The sequence below is a fragment of the Dermacentor albipictus genome, chromosome 3, assembly GCF_038994185.2.
Source record: "Dermacentor albipictus isolate Rhodes 1998 colony chromosome 3, USDA_Dalb.pri_finalv2, whole genome shotgun sequence".
Taxonomy (NCBI): Eukaryota; Metazoa; Arthropoda; class Arachnida; order Ixodida; family Ixodidae; genus Dermacentor; species Dermacentor albipictus.
In genome coordinates this window covers 101291335-101316854 of record NC_091823.1, presented here as the reverse complement: position 1 = coordinate 101316854, position 25520 = coordinate 101291335, and the positions used below count along the sequence as shown (strand labels likewise).

General features: G+C 45.0%; 1 protein-coding gene across 4 annotated transcripts in view; it reads left to right on the top strand.

Moving 5' to 3' along the window:
• Positions 1 to 25520, top strand: part of LOC135914005 (nascent polypeptide-associated complex subunit alpha, muscle-specific form-like) — a 59548-nt gene that overhangs the window by 23522 nt on the left and 10506 nt on the right. For all 4 annotated transcript variants that reach the window (XM_065446716.1, XM_065446722.2, XM_065446727.1 and 1 more), the window contains 3 exons: positions 1667 to 1813; positions 19189 to 19362; positions 23454 to 23603. In XM_065446716.1, coding sequence (XP_065302788.1) covers positions 1667 to 1813; positions 19189 to 19362; positions 23454 to 23603 — 471 coding nt within the window. The remainder of the gene's footprint in view (positions 1 to 1666; positions 1814 to 19188; positions 19363 to 23453; positions 23604 to 25520) is intronic.

Genomic DNA, 25520 nt, shown 5'->3' with positions numbered 1-25520 from the left:
ATGGAAACCGAAATTCTTGGTCCCTGCTCCCTGTCGGCGTCGGCCCGAGCAGATTTAAAGGCACTAGAGTGCATTTTGAAAGCAACTGGACCAATAAAAACTAAAGTTTGCTGGAACACATGCTTTTTTTTGCCTTTTCTTGTTTTTCATATTCGCCCTGTGCAGAGCAGCCCACCGGAAGCATAACCTCTCGGTCTTTCACCTCTTGTATTACCTTTCTCTTGCTTTTAATAGTTAACCAAAGCTGTTAAACGCCAAGCCAATACGCATGTTCCTTGATTTCACATTTTCTAGGTCTGTACTTCACGAGAAAAAAACATTGATATGGCGTTTCTGTTGATTTTGCGTAATTGCGAGGCGCAAAGCGATTGGCTAGGACACTTCAGGGTGCGTTACCGTGCGCGTATTTCTTACGACAAATTCTAGAATCTGGTTTGCAATTTGCTGTACTCTGGCACTATTCCATTTTCGAGGGACATTGTACTCCGCCGTTTCAACACTTTTGTATACTGGTACTTCCGTGATTCTGAAGTAGAATATTGTTGCAGTAACCATCAAGTTAGCCCACCATATTTAATTATTTGCTATACAAAACGGGCATCGTCTTATGCATTAAATACCAGTGGACGAACAAGGAATGTCGCTGAAACCAATGATTTCACAAGTCGACATTTCTTCGTCAGGGCCTTGCCAAGGACAAGTCCCGTTGTCGAAACATGAGCTTCAGTGACATTCTTGTGCTTTTTTTTTTATTTTCCTGCTGGTTGATGTACATGGGTTTCGTTGTGTGTATTATTATGTATGAATGTACTACCGCTATTCTTGAATAGTCTCCAATCATTATGTACTCACTTATTGAATGTTTTAGTAGTGTTAATTGATGTCACTTGTTGCTCACCCCTGTAAAAATCCCCATGGGGGATTGACAGTATTCTAAAAATAAAAATAAAATAAATAAATAAATAAATACCGCTGTTAATCGCTTCAAAGCTCCATCTTCCGGTGGACCTTCGTCATGTTTCGGAATGTTTCGCGGAACAATAGTACACAATCGAAACTAGGCCTCATGGCAGGGAGCCTGTAAAGAGAAATAGAGCTGCGGTGCATTAGTAGTCCACAATTGTGGCTCTAACGTTAATGGTAGTGCAAGAAACGTTTAGCAATAGTCTACACAAGACATTGAAATGCACTGCATTTGGGCGCTGCAAAAAAATCTGCTGATACCCGAATGCACTCGAAAGTGCGGGCTTGGCACTCGTTACTAACATTTGGTGCAGCTAAGAGAAAAGCTTACGTGCCTTCATCATAGGAGTTGTGCACTTTGACAGCAACATTTTGAAAATTTTCTCCTTTATATATCCGCAGACCATAGCAATCTTGAGCAGTAAAGAAAGTATACTATTGCGCATTTTCACGTCAATCGCTGACTACCATCTTTGGTTTCGCATGTAATGTGCTATCGACAGAGTAGTCATACTTGTTGTGTCGGCAAAGATTTCTTCTTGTATACTTTGTTGACTCCTTGTCCGACGTTGTCGCATTGTCGACTTCACGTCACCACGTCTTACTTGAGGCTGTAGTCTTGTTCATTGGCAGCTATGGTGCGAAGAATTTTACTTTTTACCACGTGATATGTTGAAGTCCATTACAAATTTTTTTCACGCAGTTGTTGCTTGCGGCGAAGATGCTGCGTCCCTTTTTTCTCGACCGGCAGTACCCTGTGTCCCTGACCGCGCTGATCGCTTGGGTCCAACTTGTAGAAATCAGCTTCATTCCGATGTACGCCTTTTTCTTCATATCGTCGACGAAGCTGGTAAGCGAAAGCGGGCAGAACATATCATCACTCGTTCGTGAATTTGACAGAGCAAATTAATGATATGATCAATATAAGTAAGAATAAACATCAACTGAAATTGAACACTGTCGATTAACTGCTCATCACTAATGATCTTGTCAGATAAGCTTTTTCATCTATCCACATTAGCCATCTCTGTTCAAAATGCAATACAAATGTTCCTACTGATGATAACCATATTTTTATATGATGTAACACGAGTTAGAAAAGCGGGTAACATTCGCTGGGATTTAAACTTTTCATACGACAAATTTACACACATGTAGTACGCTACGAATATAAAACATTTGTTAAGTGCGGTGTCTCGGAGCTTCTCAAGCGGATTGTATTCGTACTGCTTGTTATTTAGCGGCTTCTACTTTACGATGTAATAAAAAACACCCTCACAAATACTTCACCTATATACGTATCAATTACTTTACGTAGGACGCATTTTTATGTTACTGTCGTCTGTATTAAACAGGCAGGCACTCTGAGTAGGATTTTCTGAGGAGTTGTTTCGTTGAAGAACAACGTTTACAACTCGTCATTTACATAAGAATTTCGAAAACATCTAAATAAATACGTTACTTGCTGAAGTCATTGAAGCGCGGCTTGCCTGATTACGTAATATTTCACAAAACGTGGAGACATCGCCTGCCTTAACCAAGCACTTTTCTGGCCTTGTAAGCTGCAACCGTCTTTAAGGGACAACCTTTAATCTAATTCGCGTTGTAAAAAAAGTTACTATATTGATGAAGTCTTCCAAGCGAACTCTAAATTCGTTGAGCTTGCACTAATAGGCTATTTATTGGAAGAGAAAACAAAGACGAAAATTCCATATCTCAAATTTCAAGTGGTAACCCCAGGGCCGGTATGCAGGTGTTACGTTACAGAGTGCGAAGCGTTTTCACATTCGAGCTGCTGTGGTCATGTACAAGTTCTTGAAACTTTTAAAGTTGAATGTTTGGCTCTTTTGGAATGTAATGCAGTCATGTTTCTCCGACAAACACTTAACCACGAGCGCTGCAAACGCCGGCAAAATCTAATACCTGACTACGCAGCAGGTGCGAGACCTTCGTTGTTTGTCTCATCTGCCTAACCTAGCGTAGCTTTGCAATAGGAGGGGGATTTTTGGTATGGTAGAGGGTTTGCTTGATTTCTGTGGCAGTGTAATAATTGTTCGCCTAAAGCGTTTTTGCTTAAACACACACACACATACACACAAACATACACACACACACGCACGCACGCACGATTTTCTACATCGGGGAGGACCAAGTTTGGCTTGGAGATAATTTAAGTTCGAGACACAACAGAACCTTCAAAACGTTAGTGAACGAAGTATATATGGATATAATACGGCTTTAATTAGTTATTTAAAACAGCCAATGTTGATGTGCAATTCTTCAAAAAGAATGTTCGTTATCACATGCCTCCTTCACAACTTCGTGATAATGAAACTACTTGATATAAAGCACAATTGTTGCAGTTCCTAGCATTCGTAATCGTCAACGTATCCAGCTTTTCTGGACACAAGGGTTTAGTTCGCGTGAATGCCACCACGTGGCGTACTCACCTTAAACTTTTCAAACTTCCCGCGGTGACGCGTGATGACGTCAACCAAAAAAAAATAAAAAAAAGTGAAAGCTATCCCTGCGCATTGAACTTCGCCACAATGCTTGTGCCGCCAGCGTTATCAGCGTTCTTGATCAAGCGTATTCGCTCGTCGCCTGGAAATTGCTCGTCATCCAGCGTTTACTCGCGACGAGCAATTGTTGATTCTGGGCTTTTGATTCGGTTCCTTTTTTTTCTTCTCTTTTCCTTTTCTTTTTCTTTTTTTTTCATTCTACGGAGTAAAGAAGCTAGCCTAACCGTCAGAAGCACTTCGGGGCAGCCTTTCTTCAATCGGCATACATTGTTAACGTCCGAACATCGCACCGCGCCTACTAGAGACGCCGTCGTGGATGGATTTTGATTTTCCCCTGTCGAATTCGTTAAGGTGCACACAATTATTTCACTAGCGACTTTGCAATGCGCACTCATGGGCTACCGCCGCAGCTGCAAATCTAGATGGACTTAAGTATTAAGACGCACACCTGGATATGTTGGTTTTTCACCTTGACACAAAGGTCACTACACAAGAGTTGAGCAAACTGTCCCTGTGTCATCACAGGGTGTGAGACCGGGCTAGATGGTATTGCATGCTAAAGTGACTAGCGCAAGAGTGTACATGGGACAATAAAGACGTGACAAGGATAAGCGCAAACTTCCAACTGGGCGCTTGTCCTTGTAGCGTCTCTCTCTTGTCCACTCTTGCGCTAGTCACTTCAGTCTGTGTCGTCATCCGTTAGCATGCTATGGCCGAAGCTGCTCGCAATATTGCGTCACATTTACTGGGCACCAGGCCAGGTACACCCTTGGGTACGACATATACAGTACTTGCAGTTAGTTTCCAAAGTAGTCTCCTATGGCAGCTATCCACGTGTGTGAAGCAAGAACGCTATTTAAAATTATTGTGCAGTAATATATGCGGGATTTGTATGTTCTCCACATTCTCTACCATGTTGCCGTTCCGCCTTTATTATATAGCCGCAATGTAGACTAGCAGCTATCGAACGCCATAAAGGCTATCCACATATTCAATCCTTAATGACCATCGGTTATCTTCCCTCCTCATTACATGTCCTGCCCATGCCAATTTCTTTTTCTTGATTTCAACTAAGATGTCATTAACTCGCGTTTGTTCCTTCACCCAATCTGCTCTTTTCTTATCCCTTAACGTTACACCCATCATTCTTCTTTCAATAGCTCGTTGCCTCGTCTATAATTTAAGTAGAATCCTTTTCGTAAGCCTCCAAGTTTCTGCCCCGTAGGTGAGTACTGGTAAGACACAGCTATTATACACAGACTGGATTCCAAGGGAAGGGAAGCGTAGCAGGGGGCGGCAGAAAGTTAGGTGGGCGGATGAGATTAAGAAGTTTGCAGGGACGACATGGCCACAATTAGTAGGTGACCGGGGTTGTTGGAGAAGCATGGGAGAGGTCTTTGCCCTGCAGTGGGCGTAACCAGGATGATGATGATGATGATGATGATGATGATGATGATGATGATGATGATGACATATTCAAGGACCTCACGCGCAACTCCTGAAACTTAATTGTATTCAAGAGTTGTGCTACTGCCCAGGACATCCTTAACGAATGTTACATAACGCATTATGAGGTTTTACTTGCCAAAACCACAATTTCATTATGAGGCATGCCATAGTGGAGGATTCGGAAATAATTTAGACCACTTAGGATTGTTAACGTGCGCCTAACCCTAAGTACGCGGGTTTTCGCATTTCACACCCATTGAAATACGGCTGCCGTGGTTGGGATTCGATCCCGAGACCTCGTGATTAGCAGCCGAACCCAATAAAAGTTAAGCAGCTATGGAGGGAAAGGAATGTTGGCAGTAGGAGGAAGGTGACAGCCGGCACGTGAGACAATTTGTTCCCATCCTCATTGCTGGAGAGTCGGTACCATCTGTCCAAGAATGACACCGTAGAATGCACAGTATTCAATGTGATGGAGTCCGCGTCCAATATTTCAGACCCGAATCATACTGTAATTACTGACGACCAGGCATCTCGCTAATACGTGCAGTCGTTTGACAGCTGCCGAGCGCTGGCGTCGGCCACAGGACCTACTTGACCTTTGTTCAATACTTGCCGACATTCTCGCCTTACTTCGCACCATTGCGTTTCAGCTGAACTGTTTCAACAGCCGATTTATTTGTGCCAGAATTTGGCCACCCTGTCAACGTTATGGTTTCTTATTTTTAAGTCATCTTTTATATTTAGGCTAAGGCTGTCGTGAAATTTCCAGCGGTTTCACTTTTCCCAAAATGCCCGCATTTTTGTCGGCCTCTGCTAATATTTTGGAGAATTTTTAATAGACGTGGAAACCATTGCATGGCCCCCTGACCAAGCTGCTCAAAAAGTCATTTTATATCCCTGAGGTCATGCGCAAGTTTCCGCCTTCTTGCCGTTCATCAACCTCCTGATTTCCCTGTCACCTGTATTCCATTTTGACGACTGCATTCCCACGGAAGTTGGCAACGATATGTCCATGGGATTAAAGCCATTTAAATCAATTCTACTGTGGATACGACAGCCGCTTATGCTCACTGTGGATGGAAATGTTGCGCTAGTGAGCGCCATTCTGAAGCATCTAAATTGATAGTCACAAAATTATGCGGATCCCACGTATGTGCGAATCGATGTAAGCGAAGCTTTCTGTGTTTGTTGTCATTGTTAAACGTAATCTCCACAGAGTAGTCAGGCACCCTCTAATGAAATGCTGTCAATGTTGGCCTGATTACGCCCACCATTGTGATGCAAATAAACGTAACTCCAACTCATTTTCTCAGAAATAAACGCTGAACGAAACGCTGACGTCATCCTGAACAAGATCAACAAGCGCCGTAGTGCTCGATCTTATGATGCCCCTATTCGTAAGCTTATATTCATGATTTAGTTATTTGGAGGGGGGGGGGGGGGTGCGAGAGCGATGTCTTCTTATACCGTAGAAACATCCCTCGGACGTCTCTGATGTGCTCGTTCTAATTCTCAAGTACCCAATGCAAACTGTAATCGCTGCAACTTCATGATGTCCTGGTGGCAGCCCACCATGGCATGTCGCGCAAGTATGACCGCGCTGATTCATTTGGGTTGGCATATACTATTTGGTGCGTCATACTTCGCCACATGCATTTTTCAAGCAGAGCTTGAAAAGGGCGGCCAACTCACTACGTCCCTTTCCTCTGTTTACTTCCGCAAAGTGTGTGTCTATCGCTGTGGTTACCAAATACACCCAGCGGTATGCTACTACTCAAGCCTTCTGTCGGCTGAGCAACTGAAGTCGCAGGCTTTCTTCAACACGGCGTCGACGTTCAATATGGCTATCCTCAATTACTTTTCGCGGACTTCGCTCACCGCCTTCTCTCCAATGAAATCTCCTATACTACTCGCTCCTGCTAGACACAACACAAACACGCAACGACCTTAATGAAGTATCGATAACACGCTAGTTCACATGCTGTCGACGTATATTTCCGCTGAGCACCGGGATTGGAGCGTGGTCATGTCTATGGTGACATTATCGGTCTACAGGTTCGCTCAACAACACCGCTCGTTACTCATCAGTTTTTCTTTTTTTTTTTGCCGACAAGAGTATAGCGTATCTCCTCTGAATGTACTTTCGGCTTTAAGTGGGACCTTGCACGCCCGCTTATTCTGTCACGTTGACGGCGACCGTTGTCGTCAGGCTGCCGCCTAATTCTGAGCGTCGCAGTCACCAGAGTGCACAGAAAGCTGTCTTCCCAAACAAACCACCGGGATTCGAGCCCATCTCCCAAATGCAGCATCTTGCATTTGGGAGATGGGCACTCTAACCATTACGCTACCACCTGCCTGCACCAATTTCCGTTTATCTGCCTTCCCACTTCTCGTTTTTGCCACAGACGCAGGAAGAACGGATGCAGAAACGAAAAAAAAAGTAAAGATTGCTTGAGCCGCCAGTGACGCATGACTTTAACTTTGGCACGTTACCCTCATTGGAGCGCATGTAGGCTTGCGGCTTCGTGGAGATGGTGGGTCGCCTTAGCTTTATTGTAAATTTGCTTTCACGAACTCTTTTCAGCTAGAACTGAAACGCCAGACAAAAATGAGACCTACCGTTGAATATTTTTCTTGTTTTCTAGGTTTAAAGCAAAAATGCTCATTAACACAAATAGTGATTTTTTTTAAGAAATGGCATAAGGATACTTTATTTCAAGGTCATGTTTTGTCAATACGGCCCGGCACCACGTATCGACGAAAGGGCATCACAGTGCCGATGCACGCGGCAGGTTACTGAATGAAGAAAACAGGAAACGACTGTTTTTCAGTTCAACATATTGTACACAGAACACAAGGCACCCACCACCATGACATTCTTTTTTTTTATAACAGCGACACACAATGCCGGACTGGTATACTTTCTAAAGGGGTCTCATTTGATTTTTCATCGCAGAACCGCAAGCACAGTTGCGTCGCGCGTGCTTGCAGCCACGTACTGTAGCCGTGCTCCTTTTCCTCTAACAATATGGCCGCCGGCGGCTTCAAGCGCTCCCGTAGGTGGCGGATTGGACTGTCACTCGAGAAGTTTAAATACATAACCTCTTTGCATAGAAACGACGGCATGATTGTTAACATCGTTGCTCTCCAGACTGATCTTGATGAGCTAACTCATTGGTGCGGTAGGGCAGATGGTAATTAACGTCGACACAACTATACATCTCAAGTTTACTTCCGCTGCTAAGACGATTCCTAATGCCCACACAGTTAATAATACTATCATTCAAACTTCAGCGTCGGTAAAATACCTCGGTGTAAATTTTAGCTCTTATTTATCCTGGAGCACTAATATTGAACTGATTATTACCAAAGACTTAAAAAAACTTGGTCTTCTTAAACGCCGACTATGCCAAGCCAACCAGGATACAAAACTACACGCATTCAACGCGCTAATCAAGCCTGTGATAGAATACGCACCCGTTATCTGAAACCCTCATTATACCTATCTTGTTAACATGTTGGAATGTATACAAAACAAGGCTGCTCTATTCATCCTTTTCCGTTACTCTCGGTATCAAAGTGTAACAGTACTGAAAATATCGCTCCGTCTCCCGCCTCTGGTCATGCGCAGAAAACTCAGCCGTTTATCTTTTTTCCATACTCTCTACCACAGCAACACACCATTCGCAAGTTCACATCTTCTCCCGGTGCCGCACACACCGGCTCGTGTAGATCACATGAAGAAGACTAAACCCATTTTCGCTCGGACAGAACGATACAAATACTCACCTCTGGTCCTGGCTATTGAAGAGTGGGATTCGCCTCCTTCTAGCATTGCGGCTATCGCTGGAACATCATCATTTCAAACAGCTCTTTGGTCCCCCCCCCCCATACTTAGAAAATTCCACTAGAATGATGTGCGGTTTTTTTTTCGTTTTTTTTTCAGTGTGTGCGTGTGGGCCGTAAGGTTCTGTGGAATGTTAGATGACATGTTTTGTAACTTCTGAATGTGCGATTTTTGTTTTGTGGGATTTGCTACATGTGCATTTTTTCAGTACCTGTTCCTAGCATTTCTTCCCCTGTCAACTTGTACCTGGCTTATTAACTTGTTTACTCCTGTCTTCGGCCGTTTATATTCTGTGTTGTATATTGTCAAGTTTTCTTTGATGAATCCCCCCCTACGTAACGCCCGCATTGGGCCTTTAGGGTATTGAAATAAAATAAATATTGTTGGCTTGGATATGTTTGGCACGAGGCCCAAGTCGGTACCCTGTCTTCTAACGCGTTCTTTTGTTTTCGTCTCTGTCTTGAAAGGACGCGCACCGTAACATGCTGCAATGGTGATTGCGTTGCGCGTATGTAAGGTGAGAAACGCGGTTCTAAAACGTCTGTTCACTAACTTGTGCAGTAAGCCCATGTTTATAGTATTCGCGCAATAGTAAGAGTCACGAGTATAACAACCGTAACCGCAAGCGCCACGTTATAGTCGTAACTTGTCGCGACAGCGTAGTTGAAATCCACTGACCCTGCCACTAAGAAATACGTGGCGAGGTATGGCTGATGAATAATTAATTGCGAAGATTGGTTTTCAGTAAACGTTTGTTACCAAGAACGGCGGGTGCTCATACTACCGCAAATGACGGATGCTTGGCGGTGACTCCAATCATTTACTTGCCACATCACAGATCTACACTTGAATTCAACTGGTTTCACCAACTCTTGCTTATATTCTCTCGCCCTTAAACTGCGCCTTCGCCTGCCACCCGGCCTCCAGCTTTTTCTCTTTGTCCCCCGCTTCTTTCCCAATCTGCTGAGACGTGCTTCCACTGATGCTTGGTCTTCTTTTTTCTCAATAAATGAAGGCATTCATTCATGTTTTCCTATGTTACTGCAGAAAATAGCGTGTCTTTATCTACATAACCACCCTGTCTCTCACCTGGACTCTCCAATCGCAGAACAAAGTTGCGGTGTTGCAAATGACTGGGCGTCACATATACAATTTTCTAGGAATGGCCAGTAGCACGGCGGGCAATTTTTGGTGGGTGACGAGACAGTATATAGAACACCTTCTCTGCAATATCCCCACTCAGTGCTCTGCTTCGTGAGCTACTATTAGTTGCTACTACGAAGTACGAAATGAAAGAAACCTAGCCGGGCTGGTCACGGACAGGTCTTTTTGGATTCGTGATGCGTCGATATAAAATATATATATTTCGTATATAAGCCTAAATGACAGCGATATAAGCGAGGTGAGTAACGCTAGCACGTTGGTTTTGACTAACGATGCTCTTCATGCAGCACTTTCGTCTTATGCGTGTTTGCGAACGGGAATGAAAGACAGGAGGGTAACACGCCTTCCTGAAATTAAACATTCGGAATAACTCTTTGTTGGACGGTTAGACATATGTTGAGGGCCCCCTATACGAACCACCTGCAAGTCTGTATCAGCTTGCAAAGAGGAACTCAGATTAAACGTTGCCAAGAGGATAGGCTTTTAATTATCATAAAGATATCTTTATTGAAATTCCTTACCATGCGGTGAAAGCCGACTAATAAGCATTTATATTTTCTGTGTTATTAAAACGTCCTGTTAATAAAAGGTTGCTGTGCTTTACAGCCTCCTAAATTAGGTTATAAAAAATAAATTGATGCGGCAAGTGTGTAAACGCAGACGCAAGAAAAAGCCTATAGTCCGTTTCCAAGTGTTCACTCAATGAAGATGGAGCGCCTCTATACTCTCACATTGTAGGGATGTCAAGAACAAAACACTTCCAAAGAGTGAGTCATGAATATAACTCATTATAAAGTGAGCTTGCTCTCGGAAAGAAAACGCTCAAAGCGCAACGATGGATGCGTGCAAAGTGCATCCTCTGATTCCGATCTACGGATCAAGGCGTTAGTTCGTCATACTGAAATGGTCGTACATTGCAGCGCAATCTCGGGTCCTCAAATGTGACGGCGAATGTAGGCCAGTATTCGCTTCATGCGCGCAATCTGATAACATAACGCTCTTTCGCTATTGAATCCGTGACAACATACTGGATATTAGAAACACATGCAGGCGCGTCTTAAGCTAACTGATAACTTTGGAACTGTGGTTAGACGCTAAAAAAAAGCACCCCCCCCCCTAAAAAAGGAATACAGTTGCTTTAAATATTAGCTGAAAAATAGTGCTCGTCGTTTAGAAAGGGCCTCCAACACTGCACAGCGGCGCCGACATACAGGAAATTCAAGCGCGAACTATCAAACCAGCGTATAGTGGTTCAATGTATCCCAATAGTCCAGGGGCCAGTTCCACCACGGCTACTGTGTCGGAGCTCGTATTTCATGTCAGCATTATTTGTCACAAAATCACAGTATTTTTTCTTTAGATCTTATCATTAGACAGCTAAAATACATCCAGCGAAAGCCTCATCTTAATATTTCAGTACTTTTCGTTCTAACGTGCACATCCGTGATGATCCATATGTTACAAAGTACTGAAAATGTACCCAATGCTTTCCTCCAGGCAGTTTTTATTCCTTATGATGCCAGGAAACCGAGCCTGATGCCACCAACGCTCAGGCACTTAATCGGGAGCGCACACAATGTTCTCGCACACCTTGTGGGATGTACCGTAGCGCTGAGGTGCTTCTTGTATAATATATCAGAATCGGTTGTAAAGGCAGTCGTGCAAGGTTTGACACATGTGCTTAAGCTCGTGAAGTTGATTTGTGTCAAGATAACCTGTCCAAGCTTTCACACTTACTTTATAAGAAGTCTACAACACCATCAATATGCCGGCTGCTTTTAACTGCACGAAACAAAACTATTGAAATGATACAAACAATGTTAACATCATTTTATCATTCGAGTGTTCAGATTGGTAATCTCTAGATGCGGAGTAAGTTGAGAAGTTAGTTGTTTGCGTAATCAACAAAGCTACGTTAATTAAATTTTCAGTAATGGTTCTTACGTGGCTAAAGAAAATGAGCAGTTTGGAACCCGTCCTCGAGATTATGCAGCCAATCGAAAAACTTTCGACTAAACATGCTTCTGTAAGAGCCATGCGAACAAACATTTTCCAAGTAAACACTCTTGGAAGGCGTAACTGACGCAGAAAAGGAACATCTGTAAAGCCACAGAAAGAACAGCAGTTCACGACGGGACACAAAGGAGGAACAACACACAAACTGCGCTAACAACTTTAAGCGCTGTTTATGTGATAATGAAGCAGCTAGACCGTCAGTCGTTCCTTCCAAACCTGTAAGGTCAACCTGACCACATTTAGCCTTTCGGTATGCTGTCATCAATAGTATGGCCCCGCGAACATATTCCCCGGGGCCTTATAGTCGCCTTCCATTTTTATTTATGCTGTTTTCTCGAAAGCAAGTAGTTTAAAGTTTTGGTGTCAACGCGGCAGTGTACGTGTGCCGCCGAAAGCTTTCTTGGTCGCAGAAGCGATGCATGACGGAATGATGGTGCAGATTTAGCGCGCCGCTGGCATCAAGACAATGCGCGGCCGCCAAGGGAAGGAAGATAACGGAAGTGAACAGCTTGGTAGCTGCTCACAGAGCCGTGCCGATGGGGACGGTGCCATCCTGACGAAATCTGAGCCGGCGATATTGATAGATGCAGCGTTTTTGTTTTCTTTTATTCTTTTTTTTTTTACAGCGAAGTCGTTAAGAGGAAGCTTTAACACGGGCCCTACTCCGACTCGGCCTATTCAAATAAATGTAAAACGCCGAAACGCTTTTCTTAGATAACCCCTGGACCGATTTTAACGAAATTTGTTGGATTCGGGAGAGAAAGGTAAATTCTAGTGACTATTGGAAGCGGAATTTCTATTTAGGGCCTGGATTTTGGTAAAAGATATTCAACAGTTCGAAAGTGCGAAAAGTACACAAGCACGAAGTTTACAAATTATTAACTCCAGATCAAGAACTGATATCGCGGTTCTGTAAACAGCATCCATTAGACAATTCCAATATGCCGATTTATATCTTACGTGAAGTCGTTACGTTGTGAACAAGGGTTGTAGAAAAGCTGTATTTCCGTATTACTAAATTTTTTAAGATTCATGCGTAATATATCAATTTTGTCTGCTTTAGATGTGCTGTTAGATGCAATGTACTTAATTTTGATATCAGTTTTCTTTGCCGAAAGAGAGTTGTAAACTTGATGGTGTCGTTTTTTTTAAATTTGCAATTTTGAACAATTTTGAATAAACAAATGATGACCTAATTCAAGAATTCGAAACCAACAGACACTAGATTTTGAGCTCTTGTTTTAAATGCAACAAACCCTCTCAAATTAGATGCAGTGGCTGTCGAGAAAAACGAATTGTCCTTTTACATTTATTTAGATAGGACCACCAGAGCTAAAGCTTCCTCTTAAGGGCTACTTTCTCCACTATCGCGTCCGCGTGTAGAGCCAAATCCTGAAGGTAGCGTAATACCGGCCCGACCCGCAGCGGTGGTGAATCATGCGTTCAGCGCTCCCCATATGTGGGCTGATCCCGAATGTAATGCCATGCCGGGGAGACTCGCGGCGGAGATGAAGCAGGCGTTAAGTACTCCCCATATGTGGGCCGATCTCGAAGACAGTGCAATGCGGGGCCGACATACGGTGGAGGTGCAGTTAAGGGACCCACATACACAGCTTTGCAGGTCATGTTTCTTCACAGAGTGGAAGGGCACTGAGATTTTTTAGTTATCCGCGTTTATCCTGCATGCGTCTGCGATGAAAACAAGAAGCAGGTATGCCTGGATAATCTAAGGTGGTGGAAGCAGGTGGTAACGGAGAGGTTAGCATACTCAGCCCCTGCACGTACTTATATCTGCATTGACATGGGTTCGTGGTAGTGATAGCGACCAAAGCTCTACATTTTCTGCGTACTCTAGTCATTGTGAAACTAAGGATGTGCTTAGCATGCCCAGTCACTGAATGCTAATTGCAGCAGTTACGAGTGGCGGAATCTCGCTGGGGCTGATTGTGAAGAAAGCTTCCTTTCTCTGTCCACTCTCGCGATGGTGAAGCTAAAAATGAGGAGGAGGCCTGACGGACACAACGTTGATCGTCACCATAACAGAATGGATGGACGACCTGCGGAAAGGACAAGGCACACCAAGTTTTTAGCACTTAATTTGTCCTACAGTAAAGCGCTACAATGGCTAGTATGCCCTCATGGGAATGGTAGACCGAACTGCTTCTCACTGCTAACACTGGACTGATACTAAGAAAATACTCCGTCCGCAGGCACCACGCTACACTGAAATTAGCAAAACAATGTCAGTTTATAAACTGATATTGCCAATTATCTGGTGTCCTTCTTGTGTGTGTAGAGGGCATAAAGGTCCTGGCAATGAAATGGTAGTATTTTCGTTTTTGCTGCAGCTGCACACAAACAAAATTCTTTGAAGTAATACGACAGCGATCTACCGGCGGAGAAGACCAATCCACAATATAAAAATAATTGCTGGTTTCAGATCTTCCAATTTACTTTGCGCTTAGCTACCATCTGTTATATTTTTCTTTTTGTGCTCTTATAAAGAAGAAAACTCCACATTACTACAATATCAACAACCGTACACAAAATAGACTGGCTTTGAAGCTGTGACCACGCACCGCACTTTTCTGCATTTAGCACATGTAGTATTGGGCAACACGTTTGAGCTAAATGATTAGGTTTTCGGTCAAAGCACTGTGACAGGCGGGAAAAACTCGTTGTCATGCCCGGTCGAAACAATACCATCTGAAATCTTATTTACTTATATTCATTTTTGAAAAATCACTATAACCGTTTATACATTTGCTTCGTTTGAGTTATATACTAGCTTGCCTCGTCAATCTCAAAAATCTATTCTCTTTTCGGGAGACGGCCTTCGTGAAAAACGACGCAACATGACAGTAAAACATCCAGCAAGGCTCTATCCAATGATTGGCGAAATAGTGCGCTGAGAGCGTGTAGACTAGCGTGCGAGTGAAAGTTGAATTATGATAGTTGTCAGCTTGTTTTGCCTCTAGCACGAGCGAGTAGTGTTAGCAATTACAATGGTGCGAAAATGGTCAGCTCAGTCTGCGATTTGTTCATGTGATCTCCGCATTGAACGTCGCAGTTGTCACGATGAGAGTACTTCTGTGACATTATGAGCCCAGTGGGCTGGGAAGGCTCGATGGTAGCTCACCTTGAGGAGTATTAGGTAACAATTATTAATATACATACTTTGCGATGATGAAAAAGATGCAGAAACACCACTGGTGTTGTCTAACTATTCGTAAACAGGCCCCCTAAATTTCAATTGGCCCGCCCCCAAACATTAGATAGGCCCACCCCCAAATTTCAAGTTGGCACACCCTCAAATTAAAATTGGCCCACCCCCCGATTTTAAGTCGGCCACGCCCGATTTTTCTTCGCCCAGCCTTAAACTTGGAGTTGGCCCATCCCCAATTTCAATTGGGCCACCCCTAATTTTCAAGTTGGTCCATCCACGAATTTTCATAAATCGTTCCCCAAAATTCCAGTCGACGCACCCCAAAATTTAGGTTGGCCCACCCCCATATCGCCCCCAAGTTCAGATTGACCGACCCCGAGATTGCCCCCAAATTTAGGTAGGACCAACCCCATATCACCCCCAAATACAGATTGGCCCGCCTCCACAACACCGCCAAATTTATATTGGCCCACTCCAATACCACCTGCAAATCGAGGTTGACCCACCCCCATATCAGCCCCAAACTAATGCCGGCCCACCCCTCGATCACCTCAAATTTAGGATGGCCCACCGCAAATCACACCCCAATATAGGTTAGTCCACCCATCACCTACCCCCCCCCCCCCCCATTTCAGCTTGGCCCAGCCAAACATCACCCCCATGGTTAGGTTAGCGCGTCCCCATGTTACCTTCAAATTTAGGTTGGCCAACCCCCATATCATCCTCAAATCCAGGTTGGCCCACCCCCCTATCAGCCCCAAACTTAGCCTGGCCCACCCGTCTATCACCTCAAATTTAGGATGGCCCACCGCAAATCACTCCCAAATTTAGTTTAGCCCCCCTACCCCCCCCCCTCCATTCAGCTTGGCCCAGCCCCATATCACGCCCATGGTTAGGGTGGCCCACCCCCCATATCATTCCCAAATCCAGGCTGACCCACCTCCATATTCCCCCAAACTTAGGCTTACCCACCCCTATATCACCTCAAACTTAGGTTGGGCCACCCCCATATCAGCCTCAAATTCAGCTTGGCTTACTACCATTTCACCCAAAATTTAGGTAGGGCCACTCCTATATCACTGCTAAATTCACCTTGGCCCAAATTTATGCTGATGCCACTTCCAATTTCAAGTTGGTCACCCCAACACTTTTTATGAAGACTTATATATTTATATGGGAAATGCGTCAAGCTTTTGGCGTTACAGGCACGATATTGCACGATTTTGCTACCAAATTGCAGGGGTACTCGACAAAGAATGCTGCCCATTAAAAGCAAATGCACCGAACGAAGGACATTTACTCAAATGGTTTTTTTACGGCCACACCTACAGATTGATACCACTTGGCTGTAGGGAACACATTGACAGTAGCTACTAATCCAGACGCTGCACATCTCCTAGTTGGTGCATTTCTTATTTGAATGAATATTTAGAAATAATTAACGTTCGGGCAGCGACTCAGCCTAGCAGACCCTTTGTTCCACACGAATGTTGCATAGGGATGGCACTGGCCACCGGGTAACATTGTGGCACAGCTGGACGTCATTCGCTCGGAGTGTGTGCCATTAAGGACATCCGAAAGTCGAAGAAAACGGACCTTCCAGAAGAACGCAATAAGAATAGCCATCTTGTTCTTGCAGGTTCCACGCTACAAAGCACGAAAGGTTTTTTTTTTTCGTAACACAAAGCCATGCGCAAGCTTCTAGTTATGTTGTCCAATGAATAAAACCTTCATAAAAGCGATGACTTAACAAATGAACACGATACTGCTACGTTTTATGAAGGAAAAACAGAAAGCATAATATTTCAAGAGCACCACTGGAAAACCAGAACCGAAAGCAATTCTTGAGTTTTGTGTTTATGCCATTTGGTAGGAGACTATAAGCCCTATGCGGCTTTAAAAAATGCGCTGCTGAGAAACCAAAACCGAAAGCAAATCTTAAGTTTTCTGATTCTGCCATCTAGTGAGAGACTACAAAACTAGGTCCTATGCTGCTTAAAAAAAAAAAACCGCTGTGAAGGGGGAATCGAACCGCGGCCGCCGTGATGCGGGACGAAAGGTGCCCGGTATTCTACCACTCGGCCACGGCTACCGAGGCTTCCCCGAGGGGTACGCCCATGTTGTTATAGATACCACGGCAATTTTCACGACAGTGTTACAAAAATCGCTTTCGGGAACAGTCTTACGCCATATGTGGAGAGTCGAGAGAGGCATCAATCGAAAGCTGAGTCTCCGGACTACTTACGCTCCACTGCGTATTACGATAGACTGGATAGTTTTATTACAGTCATCATTCTTGCCTCAAAAATCGAGCACAAATTTTCGTCGTTTCCATAGGCTTCCATTGCTAAAACTTTAACTGCTGTGGGAACAAAATTTTTACGTGCCATAGAGTGATCACTGCATTTGGCTCGTGTGGACTGTCTTCCAGAACACGTTTGTCACCTGCGTTTTTCAATAATCGGCCTGCAGCTTTTGTTATTCGCGAAAAACCCGCTCGTTCCATTGAAAACGCGCTAGCTTCGTGCCGGGCCCGCTTGGGGCGCTAGTTGGTACGTGTCCAGAAAAGCTGGATATGTCCTATTGTCACATCAGCGAAATCCCATTTTGGCAGTAGGATTCGGTATGTTCCTATGTCGCTACATACACTTACTTTTCTTAGATGGCATGTTTCTCACTGGAATTACCTGCTTGCATTCTGTCATTAAAACCTCCTCCATATTGTACCGCGAGAAATCTTCAGCTTTTTCAGATGGAAAACGAAAGCTGAAATCTACCTAATCACCTTATCACACCGCAGGTGCCACCATCGTTTACCACACTCGGACGAATCATGCATACCTTAAAGTAGCACAACTTCATAGCCTTGTGAAAGTGTATTTGTAAATGTCATCTACTTAGCAGGTAAAATAGAAACACGAAATTTTTAAAACCAGGATGCCAGTAGTGATACTTTTGTCATCCTTACATTTGCGTTTGATGTTCACCTCGTTCATCCACCCCTCGAGCTCTGCCAAAAAAAAAAGAAATACTTCATGGATGAGGCGGGAAAATGCGGTTTCGATTGAATGGCTGAACATTAACTGCAATAGCAAAATAATAAAAATTGCACGAACTAAGGTTCATACTTTTATAGGCCGTGCCTCGCTTCCTACGTAAACATATTTTTAAACACTAGACAAGCATGGTGTCAAGCGCGCACTGAGGAATGTGAACATGCAACAACTCACTGTCACAACGCTTGCGTAATTAGGTACGCCAGCCACTCGAAGTGTAAGTTCTTGTGCAAAAGGGACGTGTCGTGCTGCCTCTCACGTTAACACTCACGTGACACCGCGTGGAAGTCTCGTAATTTAACTCCGAAAGTCAGATTACACCATCTCTATCAGTAGCCGTACGAGAAGGCAGTGCACACGAACAAGCCAGCCATCGCCCCTCGCTTTTAACCCTGGCACCAGCCGCAGGTTGCCTCCAACATCCGCGCGTGGGCCGCCTATGGGGCTAGAATGCGCACAGCCGCGCGGACAGCCATGCGTAGCCACGGCAGGGCTTGAGGAGACGTGCGCTCTCCGCCTTCAGTGCGTTCCATCACGTGACCTTTAACTTGGGACGAGCGGGAAGAAGGCGCGCATCAGGCAATCGCCCTTCGCGACCCACCCTCTGTAGTTTGTTAGGTCTTGTTCGTTAGTTATTTCGTCCTGAATCACAGTGACCAAAAGAACAGCGCGAAATCATGAGGACGATATGAGTAGGCGACATACACATCTGCTGGCTTACAAGCAGTTTTATTTTCGGAAGTGTACGAAAGGGACGTCACGTCGCGCTCGCAGCATACGGTGCGCGGGCTTCTCAATGCCCTCAAAGATGGTGTTTTTTTTTTTTGTCTGGAGTGTCCCTATAAATGTTATCTCGGTCAAATTTTCCTCACTCTTTCGCTGCTATGTTCGTTCGTTCGTAAAAAAAAATTCTGTCGTTATGTGACTGCGAGAGCCAGTGATTTGAACGTATTTCTTTGCCGGAACACTTATTGAATGCCCTAATATATGGATTTATTTCAGAGTCTGAGGGATTGCCTCGTCCCGCTTCCAACGTGGGTTCCTTTAAGCTGGGAACAGGCGATGCTTTATCGCCAGCAGCTGGCCGCTTACGGACTGGACGCTCACAATTTCGAGCCGCGTCCTGTGTCTGAACAAGAAACCATGACAGTTCCGCCTCTGTCACCTCAAGAGCAGGTAAGAGCATAACACTCTTGTATAGAAACCTAAGCAAAAGAGAACAGTAAATGAACGTTGTTTAGTGCTGAACAAGTAAGAGCCCTCGTATTTGTTGTGCCATAGGTGTTGTAAATCCGAGTTTTTCGAACAAATACAAACTCTGAAGACGTTTACCGGCGAGCATTCTTCATTCACCAGGCTTACTGAAAAGCATTTCAATTCGAATTATTAGAAACCAACGTTAGGTAGACTGTGTTCTAAATGCAGAACTGTTTTTTTTTACGGACATCAGCCGATGCCATCTACTCGAATATGAGGGACGATTAACGTTTTTTGTTTGTGTAGTACTATACGTCGCAGTCGAGTCGAAACAGCGAGTCTCGTTAAAGGAAACGTTTCTTCCGATACTCGTGTAACTGCTAGTCAATTGGGCTGAGTGAACGCTTGGTAGGACTGAGGTAACTTACTTGCAGCTAGTTTGATTGGCTTACTCAACCGGCCTCGCAAGGTGCGCGTAATGCTGTATTGTATGACCGGTGGCGTAACCTACAGTGTAATGCTGTGGTTCCACTTCAACTCTACCTCATATCATCTCGACGCTGTTTACCGCTAATCTCAGCCCAACATAACTCGTTACGTTTCAGTGTGGTCGAGGTGACCTTTGTGAAGCCGTAGTTTGTTTGATTCGACCCATTTCTGTTGGTCGACGCAAGCAGTCTTTATGACGGGGGCAATATTCCGAATTGTAACGCTGGGTGCACTTGGCCGAACGTTGTTCATTTCCGCTGTCGAGCACGGAAAACATGCGTTCTTTTGCTAAAGCCCGTCGCAAGGCCTTTGTGCCTCGGGCCGCATGTTTGCACTTGTGCCCGTACGTGTAAGATACGTCACGTGTGTCGCAACGCGACAGTGCGTTATAAAGGCAATAGCTGCGGCTCTAGGATCTGTCCTAGCGTCCATGGCAACACAGAGTCTTTCCGAGCCATTTGGTCTTACATATCTCCTTTGTTGACATTGTCATTGCGTGCGTCATTAAAAAACCGCACGCCGGTGCGGTGCGCGAGGTCGCAAGAGTATAAATAACGGTGGCAGCCCAAACGCCGGCGTTGTGCGCCATTCAAACTACGTGGGTCGGTATCCGAGCCGCGCGCATTCTAACGCTCCACGCCGGAACACCGCTGCGGAAGTCACACGCAGAACGGAGTCGTTTGTCATGCGTTCGGCGTGGCCACCCGTTCAACTGATTCGCGCAGCCGCAAGTTGTGTATCTGTTCACAGCCGCCCGCTGTTCACACCCGGCCCTGGTCCAACGAAAGTGCACCGCAGCAGGTGTTTCGAAGCCGCACGTTGCCGCTGTCAAGCGCTATCGCTAATGTGCAGCCTTTCTCCCTTTCCCGAGCTCTGTGATAGCTAGCAGCACGCTATCTGCTTGTTTATTTTCATTCTATTTGCGCTGAAGATGCCGCTCCCTATGCACCATCGACTGTCATTACTCATGCGTAATTGATGCGCAACGAGCTCCTCCAGAAGAAAGCTCCCCGCCCAGGTGGCGCGTCCCGCGTTTTTTAAGTTCGTTTTACTACCGTTCGTGGTGGTGAACTTCCAGCGGTCATTGTTTGGTGCAAGCATATAATGGCGATACTTACCGATAATTTCTAGAAATCAACGTACCTGCAATAGCCCACTAGCACAGCCTCCCACAAAGCATAGTTTCATGCCCTGAACGTAAATAAATTGTTCCGGGAAATGTTAGAGGGACATTAAAGGCAAATGTTTAGTCAATCGAAAGGGATCGACCGATGCTCGAGGACGCCTGAGGCATCAATGTTATCGTGGAAATTGTTTTAGTAATCGAGCAATTGAGGCAAATGCAGGGCACGATTTTCGACTCATCCGGGACGTTCAAGTACTAGCCCGATGACGAAGGCGCTCCTCATTTTATTTCTCTTACTAGTACTCAACTTATCGCTATAAATAAGATAACTGCTTTTTCATTACGAGAAGAAAGAAAATGCTACATGTGCAGTTCTATTCGATGTTTATAGAAACAGCTCCTTGACGGTGCCCCTGACAACGACGCGGGCGGTCGAAAGGTTTCGTTATCGCTCGATTCGGCACCACCCGCACTTTCGCGTTTCTGTAGTTTCGTTATAGCGGAGTGCTGCGCTGGTTTTGCTGGCTCGCGAAACTGCCCAGAAAATGCAAGTAGCAAAGATTTCCACGTCTATGTGATGTCGCGAGATGCCCAAACGGTCCACGCCAGTTGAGCAAAAGCACCTGCAGCGGTGAATCCAACGGTGTTCGCGCACACACACACACACACACACACACAAACACGCACGCACGCACACGCACGCACGCACACGCACACGCACACACACACACACACACACACACACTCACGCACGCACCCACACATGCTTCAGACCCGATTTTTTCTTAAACTAACTTATTTCCTGGCGCGATACAAGCGCTGCGAGGTTTCTAGAATAATATTTTAACAGTCCACGCTGGCATAATATTTACCTTTAGTGTCCCTTTAACTAGTGATCTTGTCTAATCGTCTGAAACATGATCCTCCCTTTCTCCAACCCACATATTCTTTTTTTTTTCTTGATTATCGTACCGAACCAATGTCACCATTCTTGTAACTGTTCTTCTTTCTCTGTGTATTTTCTGTTCTGTTTTATTCTCTAATATTTCCACGTGGAATGAAGACCCCTTGTGTGATGCCTCCGAGCCTTTAAGAAGAAAATAAATTAAATTAAATACGCTCTATGTACCTGTGGAGTTAGCTCACTGGCTATGGCGTTGCGTTGCATAGCCTTGTCTCGAGCGCTCCATTCTAGGTCAAGGTGAACGTGCGCAAATCTGCAGATAATAATAACTCCCATGTACGATATTGAAATCCACTTCAAGTAAAATTCAATTCATGAGCCAAAGCGCTTTTTTCATTCAATCGACAGAGCTAGCATGATGGTGCTTAGTAGCACCGAATGCAGCCATGAATGCATCGCGATTAGGTGCTGATGTGTCATACTTGATCAGTGGTCTCTAAGATTTGATTTGTTGCTTTATTGCGTCCAGAGAAAGCCCTACGTGGAGAAAATTAATCCGACCCCCTTCATTCCACCTGTCAGATAGCTTAGAGGAGCGTTGGGACTGTGTACACATGTCGTTACTTTCAAACTGATTGTAGTTTACGTTACATTACGTTACATTATATTACATGGTGCTAGTACATAATCCAGGTTAGTAAGGTAATCACTGCGATATGTGGAGCGGACGTTGTTTAAGGGGCGGCCTGAGTGAACGTGACAACAATGTGAGGCGGAGCGTGTAAGGACATTAGACAATAATGTACACAGAGTTTGGCTGCTGGTTTAATTTTGATGGCTGCGTAATTATATCCAGAAATGACGAGAAAACTAAAGGAAGGAAACTCAGGCAGCCGAGATTGCGCGATGTGGCAATACGTGCGTAAATGTGCCGTCGTTTCTCCTCTCCGACAAAGTGATTACTTGAATATCGCCGTGCATTTGATGCGACGCAGGGGAGTCAGCGGCTCTACACAGTGTTTCTTCTTCGCTTCACGACATCTTAAAGTTTGGTACTTCACATTGCAGAGTGCGTACGCAGGCGTTTCTTTTTTCGAGTACTGAAATTTCTGAGAAGTCTGCGCTGCCCGCATTGTTTCATGCTTTTGCCTACGTTTTGTGTTTGCAATTTAATAACAATAATAATATATGGGGTTTTACGTGCCAAAACCACTTTCTGATTATGAGGCACCCCGTAGTGGGGGACTCCAGAAATTTTGACCACCTGGGGTTCTTTAACGTGCACCTAAATCTAAGTACACGGGTGTTTTCGCATTTCGCCCCCATCGAAATGCGGCCGCCGTGGCCGGGATTCGATCCCGCGACCTCGTGCTCAGCAGCCTAACACCATAGCCACTGAGCAACCGCGGCGGGTGTGTTTGCAATTTAAGTAAGAACATTGAGAGTACTACAGATCTAGTGAACAGTTATGCCATTTGAAAATACTTCGGAATAAGCTTCTCTCCATATATACGCTGGCACGAGGATTTATTTTGTTGTGTCCGTAAGCAGAAGACGGAGTCGTCGAGTGACCACCTTGGCACGCACCTGATCCTGACCACCGAGGCACAGATCAGCCCTGCGACCAGCGACTGGCGCTATGACAGCTCCGAGGCGCAGAACGGAGAGCCTCCGGTCAAGTTCCGCTCTCCCCCCGATAAGGTTGGCTTCAATTTGAATGATATGACATAGAAATGCGCGGTGCGCCCATCCCTCGGGATTCACGAGATAGAATTACGAAAAAAAAGGATGGGCGGAAACTTCGTTCCATAGTTTTGCTTATGGCTCACGATATCAATTTCAAATCGACAATAAAGGCTAATCTCCTGTGGCCAGGAAGTAAGTACAGTCAGGTTACAAGAAAATGAAAGTCAAACGAAATTGGAAAGCTCTCCTAAGAGGTTAAGAAAGATTTTCCCGCATTCACAAGGAAGACTTTCACTCACAAATAAAAAAAAAGAAGAAGGAGGCTTCCTAGAAGGAGTCTGATCGTCTCGTTAAAGCGATAACTGGTACAAGTTCACTTCTTTCAGTCTACAATCCGTGATCAATATCATTTTAATCCAATCACTACAATTTGTGATCAATAGATATGCTACATGAATTGTTGGCGTGCTGTGTAGGTTGTACTACTGGCTACTTTTCGTACTACAGGTCAGTGAAGCCGTATGGTTGTCCAGACGTACAGCTGTCCAGATGCTCGTAGGTCGAGTCAGATGTAGTGCAGCGACTGTATTACAGGTAGAATGGAGCAAGCTATGAACGTGACACTTCGTTTCCAACTTGAAAGAATGCCGAGGGAATAAACACGACGTGCCGCACCCGGTGTATGGGAAGATTTCTTTATTAGAAAAGTGTGTTGATGAGTGATACAAGTGGTTGCGGGACAGTTGGGACAGCGTGAAATACGTGCAGCGGTGAAATAGGCACGAGGTATCGTGTACCGACGGAAAAAAAATTAAAAGAATCGCGAGGCTTCTGCACGCATTCTCAAAAGCACAAGCAAAGGAGCTAGGCAATCGTTTCGGAGGACAATAGGCTGTAGATTCTTGGGTGCATGCACCGCCTTTCCTGCAAGCAATAAAACTATTCCTTCCCCGTATATGTTGATCGCAGGTTTTATGTCCACCAAGGGTGTCCGTCGCGAAAAATACCGAAGTGCGCTGCGAGAATGGACGAACAAGCAAAAAATTGCACTGCCACGTTCGAACATGAGAAGCAGATCGCCTATCGCAGATTATACCTCTTAGTCTAAGCGTTGCAGGAAGATTACTGCCTGGGATCATGAGCACTCGCCGCCAGGAAAATGATTGGCTAAAGCCACGCTCTGCGGCATGTCGGTAAATAAATGACGATACGGACACGCGAACGTTAGTGTAGGCAGTGGCACTGAGCGAAGGTAAGCATAAGAAAGTGCACGAAAAACAAGCGCATTTTCACTTTAAGACAAAGAAGTGCCACACGCCACATGCACCTCGCACTACATTGGCTCAAAAAAGCGTTCTCAAAAAGCGATTGTTCACGCGCATCTGCTGACGTTTACTCCAACCGATGCTGCATAAAACAGTATAATACATAGTGCGCTTAATATTGTCCCAGCTATCGCGTCACTCCTCATATTCTGGGTGCAACTGAAAGTGTTTCAGCATTATCACATACCTCTGGACGCGGTACATGGTTGCCTTTTTGTAGGAAGGACGATGTTTGGATTTCCCCTCAAGAGAAAAAGACAGCTGTATACGCGATGCAGAGAGAACCACTATTGCCGGGTATGGCTTTAGAAGAAAGGGGCGTTTACTTTTCCAAGGCGCATGCACGCGAGCCTCCACCAATGGGCGTGCACTCTAGGCTGACGTCACGAGCCGGACAGCCGGTGACCCCTCTCATGGAGAAGATGGCCGCCCGCGCTTCGAACTGGGACGAGTCGCGTCAGTAGTGTGCGTCTGCCCGTCGTCAGAGTGAATTCCCAAAATGTTTGCGGTGGTCTACCATGCCGGAAATTTTGAGAGCTTGCGATGCATCATTCGCACCGCATGAATTTATTCTGAGCCGTGATCCGGCGACAAAATATTGCAGCGA